General features: G+C 41.2%; 1 protein-coding gene across 4 annotated transcripts in view; it reads right to left on the bottom strand.

Moving 5' to 3' along the window:
• The window catches only part of LOC144933141 (huntingtin-interacting protein 1-like), a 124627-nt gene that overhangs the window by 50867 nt on the left and 57318 nt on the right, over positions 1-16442 (bottom strand). For all 4 annotated transcript variants that reach the window (XM_078857730.1, XM_078857727.1, XM_078857728.1 and 1 more), the window contains exons 8-11: positions 11846-11986; positions 10211-10268; positions 8621-8696; positions 8222-8365 (exon numbers count right to left, since the gene is read on the bottom strand). In XM_078857730.1, the coding sequence (XP_078713856.1) occupies positions 8222-8365; positions 8621-8696; positions 10211-10268; positions 11846-11986 (419 nt within the window). The remainder of the gene's footprint in view (positions 1-8221; positions 8366-8620; positions 8697-10210; positions 10269-11845; positions 11987-16442) is intronic.

Genomic DNA, 16442 nt, shown 5'->3' with positions numbered 1-16442 from the left:
TCCTGGATATCCCATCCTGGTTTTAATAGGGTCCCTTAAGAATTAATCTTTTTTGAATTCTGCATTGTTCTGCCACTTGTTCTCAACAACTCTCCAAAAATGTTTCACATGGGGAGGTTGTAAAAATTATATGGCAAGAGAAAAATTTAAAGGGCCCTACAATAATAATTCCCCTGTGCTGGTGTAGATTAGGAAAACACATTGCAACTATCATAGTTTTTTTTACTCATACCACAACTTAATAAGAAGAATGTGCATTAAATATGAGATTAAAAAAAGAACACTGCTGAACTTGTTAATGGAAAAGTGTGAGATTGGAATTTGTAAAACTTTTATAGTATACGCTGCATAAAACATAGAAGTATGGTGACTTAAAAATGGCAAAAAACATAAAAGTTGGTGCAGAGAAATTAATCAAAGTGGTAGATGATACATGATTACTTGTTATGTTTGCACGATGTGTAAGGTGTCTGAAGGGACTGCACTGCACAGCACTTTGGCACAAGTAGCTTAAAATTGGATTTGTTTCTGAATTGAAAAATACAGTGCGTTGACAATTGCATGTAATATCGATGAAAGAATCACATTTTTGGCCAGAATACAGAATTCGATAACAACACATCAGCGACGTGTGGTCAGGGGAGGCATAAAATAAAATAATAAAATAAAATAAATATTACGATTTTCCACTGATCTGTGTTATAAATGTCATTTCTGTACGATTCCAATCATTTTTATAGTCAAAATTGAAAAATTTGCGGAGTTCCGCTGCAAATACAGGAAGAGACGAGAGGTGAGGCAGCGACGCGCTTGGCCTCCCCTCTGATTGCGCAACCCCTCAGTAACTGGATGGAGCGCGGGCAGTAAGCGCGCGCCTGTTACTATCTCAAAATGTCACCAATGTAATGTTTGTAGACCCCTTCATTTCATGTCCTCGCCTTCCATACTCCAGGTAACTTATTTCACGTAAGTCTATAAAGAGATTTAGGCTCGCTGGTCTCGTCATGAAACTGCAATGAAAAAACACCAGGGGAGGCAGCTATCACATCTGCCTCACTGAGGGGCACGTGTCTAACACGCCCCCTCAGTGAGGCCACGCCCCCTTTCGTGAGGCCACGCCCCCCTCCGTGTGTGAATCTGGCTAGGACACTAGGTAGTGCCTACCCAGCCATTGACCTCACCGTACATCACTGCAACACATGTATGTAGAATTTACTATTGTCAGTTTCAGAACAAAACATCGGTCTGGTGGCATTCTTTTTGTTCTGGCCAAGAAGTATAATATAAACTATATTTTTCCTGAATTAACAATCAGATAATCATTTTCTTGAAGCTAAGATTATGAGTTTATTACCACGTTCAGAAATGTCTATATATTTTTCACGACGAATATTAAAATTCACAATTAGTATTTTGGGTTAGATTGTGTGTGAATAATGCCAATTATACTCGCACAATCGAATTAGCATCATCCTCCAAAAATGGAAGTATGGATTTAACCAAAAATTGTATTATGTTATACACCTGCACAGAACTTCTTCAAATAAATTATAATAAAAGCAAATACAAGTCAACAAAAAAACGCAACTGATCATCCTACGCTAACACGAACTTCCCCCCTCCAGGGAAAACAGCCAAGGAGATGCCCTTGCACTGCACTACAGAATGAGCAATGGATAAAATACTATTTTCAAATACATAAACCAGTGCAATTATTAAGCAATATTACCGCATAAGATACAACAGGGCCCGAATATCTGAGAAAATACCCCATGTGCCTCACCACAGGTTTCCTGAAAATAACAGACTGGATCAATACTCTTTGGTTTATTTTATTTTATACCTACGTGACTTTACCGAAAGAACCAAAGAGTATGGATTCCTGCAGTCACGAAAACTTCAAATCTAGACTGGATCAACTCATAATTGGAGCTCAAGGAGACTAGAATAATAATGAATCAGGTGATGACGTCAGTATGCACTTTTTTATATATTCTCTGCGGGTAAACAACAGAGTGGATGAGAAGCATCATATTTTGAAAATGAATGACCCGCTGTTTCTGTAACTGCCTAGTTTTCAACGAACAATTACCCTGTATGTATGTGGTGTAACCCCACATGATTGAACAGGGAGGTGAGACTCAGCACCGCCATCTTGTGGCTCCAAACAGCTAGAAAGCCTAGGTAGCTACCCCACCCAAGTACTAACCAGGCTCGAGCTTCAATTACTTCTGAGATATGATGCTATCGGGTATATATAAAATGATGAGGGTAGGCTAATCTGGAAGAAATGTAACTAAATATAATACTTGTGACCAACATAGCACGTTATAGGGGTTGTGGTATCACCGATGCTTACGATAATTCATGGCGGATTCAATAAAAGGGCAATTTCATTTTCGTCTGTTCTAAATCTGATAACGCACAATGAACGCCCTTGGTATCTGCCCTGGTATCTGCCCTGGTATCTGCTGAATCGACAAACACCATCCATTTTAAAATCCTCCACTAGATGGAGACAACCAACAACTCAAGTTACACAATGTTTTCAATGACCTGCTCACTTACAAAAAGGATCACCATTTATTTATACAAGGGGGTAGCACTATTTAGCCAAGCACACAGCCACCACGGGAATGTTTTTGATAACGTTCAAAAAGCTGAGCAAGACAAACACAAGTGATTACCGCAAGCTCATTAGATTTTAAACATCCTGTTTACAGTATATCTTTGACCGTGCACTGCACTCGTACAGCAATGCAAGAATAAAGAATGCATTGTTTACAAGTGATGCTTTTGGCAGGTTAACTTGCACGAACTCTTCAACAGCCTGTCTGAGAGACTAATAAAAGCAAGGATGAGAGGTATTCTGCCAATATACGAGTGGGTGCCCGAGATATCACATTACCAACAAGACACAAAATCAATGTCTGCTGAAATTAGCTACTGCAGAGTTGGCAAGCTCCTGTGTGCAAGAGAACCGATTGCTATTCTGATTTGGCGGCAGCTATTTGATGGAGACTGCCCGTGCAAGCATGTCCTGTATTCCCTCCAAATATAATTACATTAGCTTCATATATATTCTTATAAATCCCTTAAAGTCAATTCACAGTCGAAATGTAATGTTTGGAAAATTCAATTTGTGCAAATTTTACGAATTACAGTACTTGCAAATTACTTCATTGGGGAAAAAAACACGGAGCCACATCGCCCTCTACTGGTAAACTATATTTTTTAAACAAGCACCTCAATGACAGCCATGTGCGATACGAATGGCGTGAATCCGAAATGTACGAATCAATCTTGATTTGAAGCTTTCGTGACTGCAGAAATCCATACTCTTTGGTTCTTTCGGGAAAGTCACGTAGGTGTAAAATTTAATAATCACTATTTGATTTTTGTTATACAAATGTACGCTAAACCCAGAATACAGAGGTGACCATTAGTGGCAGAAAATGCCCACCGCAAACTCCACTATGGTCAAGCGTCGCTAAAAGATGCACAACAGACGTGTGGAGCTTCAATTTTGATTGTTGAATATTGTGCGTGAGCATCTTCCAAGAATGAGTTTCCACCGCACCAGCTTTTGCATTTACATATTACAAGCTGAAAATCGCCTGCAGAAGTCGGGAATGGTCATCAACATGGCAATACTGTATAATAACCTCTGGGACACACATTAACAAAGTAAGCTGCATTGCATGTGCTATGCACACGTGTTACTCATTTGACTTTGTTCATGCATTAAAAAAATATATAAATAAATTGTCTTATATACTTGATGCAACATTGATATATTCCCAACATGCAGTGGCAATGTTAGATAGTATAGAGTTTTGATTGGCCTAGACACTTATGTTGTATTACACATTTTCCTTCTTGCTCCAGAAACATAACCAATAACTTTATAGGTATCAGACCAGAGTCATCGACATGTGTCTTTCCAAGTAGTCAGACATGGTACTGATTTGTGGGGAGAGCAATGGAAAGGCACAGGTTCTGGTTCATTTCAGTGACTGGTATTTGCGTGCTCCACCTAGTTAAAGATAAACTGTGCCTTGCTACGTGCAGGAACATTAAGGGCCGAGTGTCTCCAATGCCTGAAAGCTTGAGATCTGATTATGTCCGTGCAGTGCTCGCTGAGCTGCATCGGCTTCCGGTTGCCGAATTAATACATTATAAGGTCGTACTCATTAACAAAGTGCTTGCCACAAATGAACCACAATATCTTGCTGCTCTCGTCAAGGAGTATAAACCGTCACACAAACTCAGGTCATTAACACAATGGCTTTTGGCTAGCCATCGAACAAAAACGGTCACTGCATCGCGCGCTTTCAGATGCGGCCGTCTGGAACGCTCTTCCTGCCAATGTTAGGAAGCCACTGGAGCAGTGTACTTTTAAATCTAGATTGAAAACTCATTTCTTTAGAACTGTTTTCTGTATTTAGTTTGTTGTCCTTCCCTCAGACCTCCGATGAGCACGGTTGGCTACGTACAGTGCGAAAGAAGTTCAACATACATACAGAATCCATCCCCTTGGGGTCAACGTAACTCTTTGCATGCCAGTAGCGGAAATAATTTCCTGTCTAGCAATCTTGACTTCTGAAAGGCAAAAATGTGGATTAAAATGCTTACGTTGTACTTCTGGAATGGGCTGCGCATGGTTATGAATTTTAAAGTGCCCTAGAAAGGGCGCTAAATAAATCCAAAATAGAATAGAATGTAGTCGGAATTTAATATAATCGTTTTTTGCAAGCAAACTTACTCAGTTGCCACTGATGATGGGTAATAATGCAGGCACAAGCATAAAAAAATTGCTGTTATACTGAAATAAATATTGTTTTCCCCCACAGTTAAAGGAGCAACTCAGATGAGTGTTTGGTTGTTTTAAGTTTAACAAACCGAAATAAATACATATTTTTTATAAATTTTACATGAGAATTCTAAATTATAGTGGCCAAAAACACCCCAATAAAAATGCGTTCCCTACGCATTATTTAGAACATGTAAGAGAGTGAAAGGTAAAAAGAAGTAGCAAGGATTTTATATTTCCTCATCATCATGAGACAGTCTTTTCCCAAGCACCATGACCCCTCCTGCATCTGTAGTCGGTTGTTACATTTGTTTCCTGTTTAGTTCCCTTGTGACGAGCAATACCAGCGTTTGAACGACACACACCCTTCCACAGAGCTCACATCACACACAGTGGGCTGAGGGTAAAATCCTGAGATCCAGCTTCACCGGTCGACACTGTAACCACCGCTTCGAACTCTCGTCTCCTGACTTGTTATTTCTCCGTGCCTTTATATTTTGTAAAGCCTGTCTGGATAAATCAAAACAACGACGCACATAAACCAGGGTTGGTTGGATCTTCGCCAACACTGTGAAGTCGTCAACAATGACCTGAAATGCCCCATAGCCACACTCAAGTCTATTTTTTTGTTGCTTCGTTTTTTAGGATTTGTTTTTTATATGCGAAGTAAAATCTAATCTGCCCCCATAGAGTACAAACTGCATTTTTTAACTTCGGTAACATTTTATTGTAAATACAACTCGTTTCATTGAGTATCTTAATTTATACATTACATGTTAAATTACCTGTGTATATTAAAATAATTGTAATGTGCCTTTTTTCAAAACCTGTTATGTTCATTACATATCGAATGTATGCTTTTTATAAATTAACTTTCAAAAAATTAGTTTAATGTCAGATAACATTCACCTACAATTTTTGCTGAGGGCATCATTCTTCAGAGGGCATCTATCATATTCTGGTGCCAGTTAATTATTTTAAAACTTCCTATAACTCACAGTAAAAAAGTATGAGTTGACAATATCGATCAAAATATTAACCCAGGGGCATACCGCTTAGCACTGTGCACATACAGCGAAACAAAAAAACTCAGTAAAAGGGGCCTTCTGGAATGTTGCATCAGACCATGTGTGTGTGAGACTACTAGATGTATGGCAGGCAAGGCTGCGTTTGCTGGGTCACGTAGCCTACATGCCCAGTCACCGCATGCCTAAACAGCTTTTGTTCGGCCGGATACAGGAGGCTAAACGGACGCGGCATGGGCTAGAGAAGAGATGGAGTGATGTGGTACAGGAGGATGTGGAGCTGAGTGGACTTGCCGATGACTGGTACGAGCGGTGTCAAGATCGGCCTCTGTGGAGGAGGCTCGTGAAGGACGCTACCGGGCAGTTGGAGGCAGTCGCCCTCCTAATAGCCATGGCTATTATATCAGTGGTGAGTGATATCCAAAACGGGTGTTACCTCCTCACCCCTTCTCCCTCACCAACCCCACACCACACAGACCAACATGGTGCAGTACGGTCAAACAGTCCCATGATCGACCCGGTATGGGGAGGCCTTCATCCAGCAGTAGATTGCAAAACAGTACAATATGGTATATGCAGCATCTAAATGTGAATGCCTCTCAAGATGCTGCACATAAACAAATAACAAAATTATTTAATATTTGGTTGCCTTGTTAATTTACTTATATTTTTATTTTATGTATTATTATGGAGGTGCAAATGTCCAATACAAAAAGTCGCATTAAAGGCCTAAAACCCTCATTTGTTTTGCATGCTCATGGAAATTGAAAACGTGCTTTGTATTAATATCAAAAGCAGAACACGATGAATACATTGCACAAATTATTTCCGTAAGGACAAAATAGAGTAACTGGAGAAATCTGCTTCAAACTTAACTCATAAATGTAAACCCAACTCAAAATTCATACAAATGGGTCAGCAACCTACTTTCCCTGCTGTGATCTACGAGCAACCTTGTAGTCCTGTAAATTTGGAGTGTCAAAACACACACGAATGTTTGCACAATCCACCAACCTCACCTTCAAAGCAATAAATTAGAGGTATGTACCACTGCTCCTGGTAATCATATTGAACTAGCCTCTTTGCCCGTCCTTGGACGGAAGCTGTGATATGTACGAAAAAATTGAGCACAGTATAATTGTATCTTGTGCAAATTTAATGGCAGTGAATCTTGCACGAAAGTATGTCATCAAACACTTCACTGCATTTCACTGTAGCACTGTATTAATGGCAGTGAATCTGGCACAAAACGAAGTCATAAAACACTTTACTGCAGTTCACTGTAGCACTGTATATAACTGACCATCAATTTGTTCAAGTTCACTGGTCTGATACTTTATTCTATTCTGCTTTCCGTCGCTGGGTTTGATATAAATTAGAATTCGATACAATATCTGGAAAATCACCGAGAAATGTATATTTTACCATAATGTAGAAGCATAAATTAGACTTACCTTTTGTCTCAAGTGCTGAAGAAATAAATCAAGACACCAAATCCACTTTGTTGCTGCGTAGAATTATTTATTAGATTAACTTTCAATAAAGAAACGTGAAACTTAAAGCGAGTTTGCGAAAAAAATATTTCCGCTCGACCTTCTTCTGCGTGAGTGTAAAAAGTCACCCGTTCATGAATATCAATGACGGGGGGGGGGGGGGGGTGCTGCATGTGGAGTGACGTCACGCGCGTTACACACAAACAGACATTCTTGGCTCATTATAGTAGTAACTAGCTTATTTGCCCGTCCATGGATGGGTATATATTGCAGTAAATCTGAAATATTCAATATAAAAATTATTCAGCTCATGATTAATGATTGGGGGGGTTGCCCCATGTGGAGTAACGTCACCCGCTAATGGTTATTTTGGAGGGGTGCGGCATGTGGAGTGACATCACCCGTCTCATGATTATTAATGAGGGGAGGGGTGCGGCATGTGGAGTGCGCAACCTTCTTGTGCGTTTGTGTAAATTTCCAAGCGGGCATGAATATGAATTAAGGGGGGCGGCTCTTTTGCAGTGACATCACGTACGGATGTAGCACTGTGCTGCGTAGATTTATTTTTTACCGTCACTTTCTGTAAATAAACGTCATATTTGAAGCGACTTTGCGTAATAAATTATTTCATTCAGTTCAACCTTCCTCTGCGCTAGTGTAAAAATCCACCCACTCATGAATATTAATGAGGGGGGGGTGGGCCTCGTGTAGTGAAGTCACACACGGGACGGACAGACATCTCTGAGTGATTATAGTAGGTAATAATCACAATTTCTCTTGGAATATGGATATTCTCATTAAAAAAAGTGTAAAAAAATTCTGCCAAAAACATACATCATTAGGTGAATGTTTTCAAGTTGCTTCAATGCGAGGCGGGTGGACGTACATACCTGTGTTGAGGTGGAGTCCGTGTCCACCAGATCGTCTGTCTCCAGCACGGCCTCACTGTCCGGAGACGCCGACTCCTCGGGGATCACCACCACTGGGCTCACGTGCTCGGACAGCGCCGACGCACGCAGGAAATTGGGGGGGATCTGAAAAACGTGGCCCAGAGCCCGGCAACATTTTTTTTTACGTTTCGCCACAAACAGGACACGGTGCACTTGAGTGTTACCGTGCGTGAAAAAATGCCAGCCGATGTGATACAGTAAAGCAACGTTAAATAAATGGGATATTTTGCGATGCTGAAAAGTCACCAATGGGCAGCACAAGTACAACACCAATTCAGTCCCCTGTGAAGACATTGGAAGACTTTATAAAACATGTCAAGCTTGGCCATCATCTCTTACCTCTGGCAACTGAGGGATTTGAATGAGCCTCTTGAAGTACTGCAAGTTGCTGGAGCGATGCAAGTATTCCTTCAACCTGCACAGAATAAACAGAATTTAAACAAATATTGAATTTTGAAATCCAGCGTGTAATGCACATGCTTGTGAATGTTTTGCGTAACAGTCTTGAAACTCCATGAACACCACCAACAACAAAAACTATAAGTTATCACATTTTTTATCCATCACGGTCATGGTGGAGAATGTCTCAAGACATATCCTTGCGTTGATTATAGTTTTTAAAGTATTGTTAATTACGTGATATTCGTAGGTCATGTAAAAATGCACAAAGATAGTTTAGCTTCTGGCATTCAAGGGTGGCAAAAGCTAACCTCATATTGAGGTCTCATATGTGAGAACATGATTATTAATGTGAGAGCAGTCTTATGTAAGAGCAGAGAAGGCTGCAGTAAATTGGGTGTTCGTGTTCTGTTGATTTGATAATTATATTATTAAATTACGCTCACCTAAGCGTTGCATCATCGCATTACAGATTATTATTATTATAATTGTTAAGGCCATCATGTTCGCAATATTAGCACCACTATTGCAAAACAATATATTTTGAAGGCCGAAGAAGTTGAGATCTTTTTTCAATGTGAGCAAACAAATGCCTGAAATAATAACCATTTAAGTCTCCACATTCTGCCCATAATGATCATGATTATCTAGAGCCGTTGGATATTCAAAGTTGATCACAACCACATGCAAGTGTAGTGGGTCCAACTGAGTCGCAGACGTTCTTCTTCAGAGGCAACACATTTATTACACAACACGCATATAAAGGGGTAGCTGCACCTTTACCAGATACAGCCGAGGGTGGTGACCACCCAGCTAACTACACTACCATACAGAAGTTATGGCTACGACGGGACGGACCGGACCCGTACTCGGGTCCCGGGCCACGTGTTGGTGCCTTTTCAGATGTACAACGTGGAGCTTCCAGCTTGCAGAACGAAGCAACCCCGGTCCCTCCCAGGGACCCACCTTATATCCTCCCGGGTCGGGGCCGGCTCCGCCCTTGGCCCCGCCCACCTTCGAGAGTGTTCCAGCCCTCTCTCGATCCCTCTAGAGAGCTCTCCCCGGACACGTGATCACCCCTTAGCCCCCCTACCTGGGGGCCTCCCTATGGACACTCCGGATCACGTGCCTACGGGGTCAACCAGAGTGCCATGGCCCGGGGCAACACTGTCCCTGGGCTGACACTCTCCTGCTCCCTCTAGTGGGAGCCCGCACTGCACGCTATGCGTGGTGCCCTCGCTATCCCAGCGCTCACCAAGCCCCGCTAGGGCTGGTACTACACCCGCCTACGGGGTGTACGCGATGACAGAGCATCACACGCCGTGCTCTGCTGGAGCCGGCATCACTCTGTAACACATGATGCTATCCGCGATGCAAGTACATCGCACGCCATGGTCCTCTAGGGCCGGCACCACACAGTGACATCCCCAATGTCACGACACGTGCATTAATGGATTTTATTGCAGATGAACAGTTCGTCCAAGAAAAACATTTTAAAATGGTGCTCTTCTGATTAATGCATTGACTTACTTCTTAAACTGCTCCAGAAATCGGTCCCTGTGACCTTGCAGTGTATCAGCAGGAAGACCTGAGCACACATGATGCATGTTATTCTGTGGAATGTACAGTGACGCTCATGGCACTGAGGTACAATATCTGTAATATGGTTTTCATGCCACCAATGTATAACCTTCATAATGTACCATTGAGGTGAATAGCTATTCATGGTCCATTACAGCTTCCTCCACTTGAAGTTTGATTTTACTATGAAATATTTACACACCATATCTAATAAGCACTTTGCTTACAGTGCTCAAATTATCTCATTTGCAACGAGTTGCTGCCCGAATGGCCTCAATAGGAAGCAACGCGTCTTCGTTCTTTCCCGTCAACCGTCCTTTCATTTGTCGATTCATGTACCGTACCGAACTATACGTTTTATATTTTTAGCACCATATCTGTAACATTTTACAAATGCAAGATTTATTTACAGACTAGTCTTCAAATTTTTGTAAAACTAGAACACTGTTAAAGCTATTTTTTATTTTATCAGGCAAGGCCCACTTAGATGTATCGCTCTTTTTCAGAAGCAACCTGGAAAAGTATACCAACCAATTAACTCTAAACGCACGATTCTAAATATGGAGGGAAAAAACTCGAGGACCTGGAGAAAAATCCTCACGACCACAGGGAGAGAAACATTCAAACTTCAAATATACAGCAGCAGGCGTCAGGGTCGGGATTTAACCCACGACTGCTTGTATACCAGGCGAGGTAGTTAACATATCGCTACTGTGGCACCCAATGCGCTTAAGCCGAGTTGTGGAGGGTAACATTTATCTTTTTGAAGGACTATCCCAAAATGTCGTTTGTAATACACAAAACAGAATTGCAAATGTGTATAAAGTACCCAGAAGTACATTCTGTTCTAAAGAAGGCTTTCAAAAACCACCACACAATGGTGCAGAAAACAAGCGCGGAGATCAATTCACAACACAGCTCAGCGCTACGCCACTTGCACAGATGCACATTTCTTTTGCCTCAAAATATGCAGCACTAAACCTCCAGTGAAAATGTTCCGTGGCGAGGGCTGTAATAACCCTGCAGGACAGTCCAACAAACACATGTACACACAAGCCCATATGAATCCAACAACCAGGGTCTGAGTGTACACTATTTTGTAGACTTAACATAGTTCTCCCACACATGTATTTTTGAGCAAAACAAATCGAGCTTGCAAGCAGTCGATTGGATCTGTACTACACAAGACATTTTGTAAGATGTGACAATTCTGCCGCGGGTAAAAAAACATATTTTAAGTTAATGTGGCTGACATCCTTAAAAATAAATGCAACCAAATAAAAACCCTGTAAAATACAAACTGTATGCCGAAAAAATAGAATAAGCACGCCTCTTATCCACAGCACTTGTGGCACCAACTAGAGGGAGATACGTATCAGTTTATATTAAAAAGTTCTACTGTATTGTAAAACAAACAATTAAGTCCTTTGAAATTGGAAGGGGCAGAAGGCAGGAGGGAGGATCGGAAGAACATTCCACAAAGAACACACATCTGAATTTCAATCCTTACATGGAGTTGCTGTGAAATTCAGAATTGAGAGGAAGGGTGGGGGAAGCTTTTTTTGCCAGCTCTCCTTTACTCACATGAATGCAGTTTGAAAAGCAGCTTGACGATGTAGTCGTACAGGTGGCTGCAGTCCAGAACGACGGGGATGAGCGGTGCCAGCCGGCACTGTCCCGCCGTGGTCATGGACACAGGCCGTGACATGTCCATCGAGCTGAATACTGCCAATGGGAAGCGGCAAGGGTCGGAGAGGGGGACCGGAGGCAATGTCCAGCCGTTGATTATTCAAACACTTTCAATGTGCTCTGGCAGTGTGTTCTGGCGTTCTGGCACTGATGAAAGGGTGACAGATCATGGGTTGAATAATAGATTTATTTTTTACTGTTTACATTTTTGGTGAATTTCCAAAAACTACACTATTTTTATTTCACTCAACTAAACGATTTATATTTTACTAGGTAATGCCCACTGAGCTATGCAGTAAACCCTCGCGATTTGCGAGTTTCGCATATTCGCGAGTTACTAAATGTAACATATTCCCTATTCGCGACCCACTGGACTCAAGTATTCACGAGTGTACATGTCAGACCACTCACACCAGGGTGGTGCGCGCAGAATGTTACATTTGATACCGTCTGTGAAAATTGATTTTCTAGGTGTGGCTGATTGCAATGTGGTTTGGTGTCCATTGTATATATATATACACACACTGTCCAATCGGAAGAACTGTTGCTCCATGGAAGCTTACCTGGTTTTCAATTATGCCCGTCTGGTGGAGACAACCAGATGGGCATCACATCTCATTGAAGAAAGCTAGCGAGAAATTAATTGGTTCCTCTATTTACGAAACAATAAAATTAAACTATTTTTTTATTTTACCAGGTAAAACCCAATGAGCTAATATAGCTCTTTTTCAGAAGCGACCTGGGCACAAACGATTGCTCAACGAAGTGTATTATTATGTGGAAATGTATAGCAGCGAAATACTCTAAACGCATGTTTCTAAATGTGGAGGAAAAAAACGCAGGACCCGGAGAAAAATCCATGCGACCACGGGGAGAACATACAAACTCCAAATATAGAGGCGTCTGAGTTGGAATCGAAACCACGACCTCCTGTATACCAGGCGAGGTAGTTAACATTTCACAACCGTGGCACCCCTCTGCTTGGTGGACATGACGAAGGGACCTTTGCTTTGTTTAAACAATATTTTACTGGCATAACTCTCAAACAGAGGCAAACAAAAACCGAGGCTGTTTTGTATGTTTTACACACTTTGTGCAAGTTGTCCTATTTTTATTACATGATTGGAACCTTAAAACAGTCTGGACATCTGCACTGGATGTATTATTATTGTCAAACAATAACAAGAAGCATTGAGTAAATATATCAAGAAAAAAGTCAGAAGAATATTTTGGGGGGTAAAATTATGTTCAACCTAAGCTTCTCTCACATTATAATCGGGTGTGCCTACGTGAAGGCATAGTGATGCATCGATTAATCCATTTGTAAGGGATGCCGAGAGGCAAACTCTATTTGGAAATAAATAAACATACAATCACCAGGTTTAACGGCTCTTGCGTTCGAATAGCACGCCCAACTCTCATTGGTGAGGAGCCATCACAGGAGAAGCCAACGTAGGGCACGCGCAATCAGATTTGAAGATGAACAACATTCAAATCGAATTGGTCGTCTGGGAAAACTAGCTGGAAATGAGGAGCTAAGTTGGGAGACTCTTAGGAGAAATAAATGAGATTTGTGGAGTCATAGAAAGTTCCAGAAAGGGTGGGGAAGGGAATAAAAGGTGGGATAGAACGGGGTTCGTGGCACCTGAACGGAGTAATTGCCTGACATGCTGTATGGAAGATGTAATAAATCGAAATGTAATAAAAAAAAGTTCAAGACTATCCCAGCTGCAACTCCTTAACACAGTTTTGGAAATTCTTAAGGTCAAGACACACGCATCATCAAATGTGCGTAAAAAATCAATGGTTCTTTGTTTCATTGCATACTGTACATTGAATGTAACAGTCTCCTATCAGGGTCATGCCAGCAAAGCACCAATGGCAATAGTAGCCGCTACATTCACAGCAATGTTTAAACATAATACAGGTAGGAACAACAGGTTCCACACTGCCCACCAGGGATTATTTGTCTGTCTGTCGTGCATATTTGTCTGTCGTGCACGAATGCGCTGTCCAACCAAGCTCCTACCTGCCCACTCCAAAGGAACGTGTTACATTTGTGACTCACCAGGGAAGGTGGGGATGATTAGTTACACCTTAGTTCCGATTCACATTAATTCTGGTCTGCGTAATATATAACCACATATAATGACCATACAACATTTTATGCCCATTTTATACACATGTTAATATATTGCGTACAATATTGTATGGTCATTATATGTGGTTATATGTTATGAAATTATTTTTATTACATCCAACGTTATCTCTTCAATATAACCAGAGCTGGTTCATTATTATTTAACTGCTTTTATCATCATCATGCAGTACTGAATGAAATTAATGCAGAATTTCGAATGTAGTAAGATATTAAAATAATTCTGCATAGTAATAATAGAAGATGACTGAGCAGTGACTTGCTATAAATTATGAAAGTGCAGTGCAGGATTAACATTTAGCACTACTTAACGATCAATAAGGTTCGTGTCATGCCACAAAAAAAAATTAACTGCCTGACACACCACAGGATACATCATCATGCCATATGCAAGGGGGATTCTATAAATAATTAAAAATGAGAAGAATAAATTACAGCCATTTGTCAGTACACTATCGGATGAAGGTCCCTATATTCCCTGTCGGGCATGGGAGTTTGCCCATACTTCACCACGCTGTTGGTGAAGTGAGGGGCCCAATAACAGTTATTACTCGTCACTGATGTCAACCCTGACTGGATATCAAACTCAGGTAACTGGGTTCAATAAGGCAGTGCGCCGACCACTGCACCACCACTCTATTAACATTTTCAAAAATATATTAAAAAAAATTAGGTTAGAACACTGCTCACACTCTCTGCATTCAAGATACAAACAACATTGAATACTTGGTGTCCGAAGTGCATTTGCAGGCTTATGGGGAGCTTTAGATAAGAGAGCCTGCTGCTGATGGAAAATTATGTCACGAATACAAATGCCACATAATTTTCAGCGAGAGCAAAGTATTTTAAAAGCTAGCTTATAGCTCACGCATTGTAAAAATAAGATCACAGGGTGGCCCTAAATACTTTAAGTTTTTATATGTATGGTGAGCCATCAAATGCTCTTTTAACTGTGCAATTAATCCATTACAAAATAAATGCCCATCTCCTAAGACGTAAGACACTGGGATGTAGATTTAAGTTGTCATTCTTTTCTCATGACAAAAAAACTAATTGTCATTTCATTCGATAGCTTGTTGAAACATCAAACGCTTTTTTTTCATCAAAATTCCATGCATGTGAGCAAAGCAGACGTAATATCTCCTCCTTCTCTATGCACTCCCATAGTGTCCTCACACCTACTTTGTGCACGAGCAGCTCAACGGCATTAACCTTGCAGTTGAGGGCATGAGAAGCACATACAATTCTCACCATAGTGACGGGTGACTAGGAGTTAGCCTCATCACTCTTCAAACAGGACTTAAGTTTTGCTATTTCCTCTTCTATACTCCTCTGGCCAATGGCAGGTTCCTGGCTAAAAACTCCCCCATCCTGTCTGATCTCGAGCTTTCTTCTGCAATTTACTGTGCGATCTCCTTTCCTTTCTTTATACATCCCTCAAGCAGCATCTTTCCTCGTTTGCCTCTTGGCCTCTATCCCAACATCTTGCCTTTCAGAACTTGCTTCAATAATCTGCTTTTTCAGCATTGTTCTAATTAGACTTCTCACCGCCTGAACCTGATGGAGAACGTCCTCAATACTTTTATTTCCATCCAAATGATTGATTTTTACATTAAAGATTTGCAGATCCGTGCCTTTCACTGTCTGCTGCAAACTGATTGGAGCTTTTCTGGGACAGTTGACCCAAATAAACATATTCTCATAAAAATAATGATACCAAAAATGTAAACACCAAAGCCCTACCAATGCTATGTTACTCTTCCTTTATAAGTGAAAGGGAGTCCACATGATTAATCCTGGTAAAGGAACTTCATTATTCCAGCAACACAAAACGCCCACTCGTAGAAAGCTTCACCGGCCAAAAGCCCCATTTCTCTCTCCAAGCTCGCCTTTTATTCTCTCTCCCCCATACCTTCCAGAACCTTCCAGAATCTTCCCTCTCTGCCCCTCCTCCTTCTCTTCTCCAACAAACACCTTCTCTCTTCCTTCTCCACCGCTGACCATCTGTTACCTCGTCATCCTGCGTTCCAGCCTTTTACCCCAATTTAACATTCCGGCCAATCCAATGCGCCGCTTCCCAGCAACTGTGCATTTATAAATCTATTAATTACCACAAGGGGTCCTTACATGACCCTTACATTTATACATACTGTATAGCCAAAACAAAAAGGACAATCTACCATTGGTACTAGCCATATCACATAAGGAAAAAGCCTCGCATTAAAATTTCCCAAAGTTGTTGATCCACACCAGTTCACGCTCAATTAACTATGAATAGAGGTCCAACGCTTCTGTACATTGCAATACGGACATGATCAAATAATGGGACCATAT

This window comes from Lampetra fluviatilis, chromosome 6 (assembly GCF_964198595.1).
Source record: "Lampetra fluviatilis chromosome 6, kcLamFluv1.1, whole genome shotgun sequence".
Classification (NCBI taxonomy): Eukaryota; Metazoa; Chordata; class Hyperoartia; order Petromyzontiformes; family Petromyzontidae; genus Lampetra; species Lampetra fluviatilis.
This window is presented reverse-complemented; position numbering and strand designations above follow the sequence as displayed.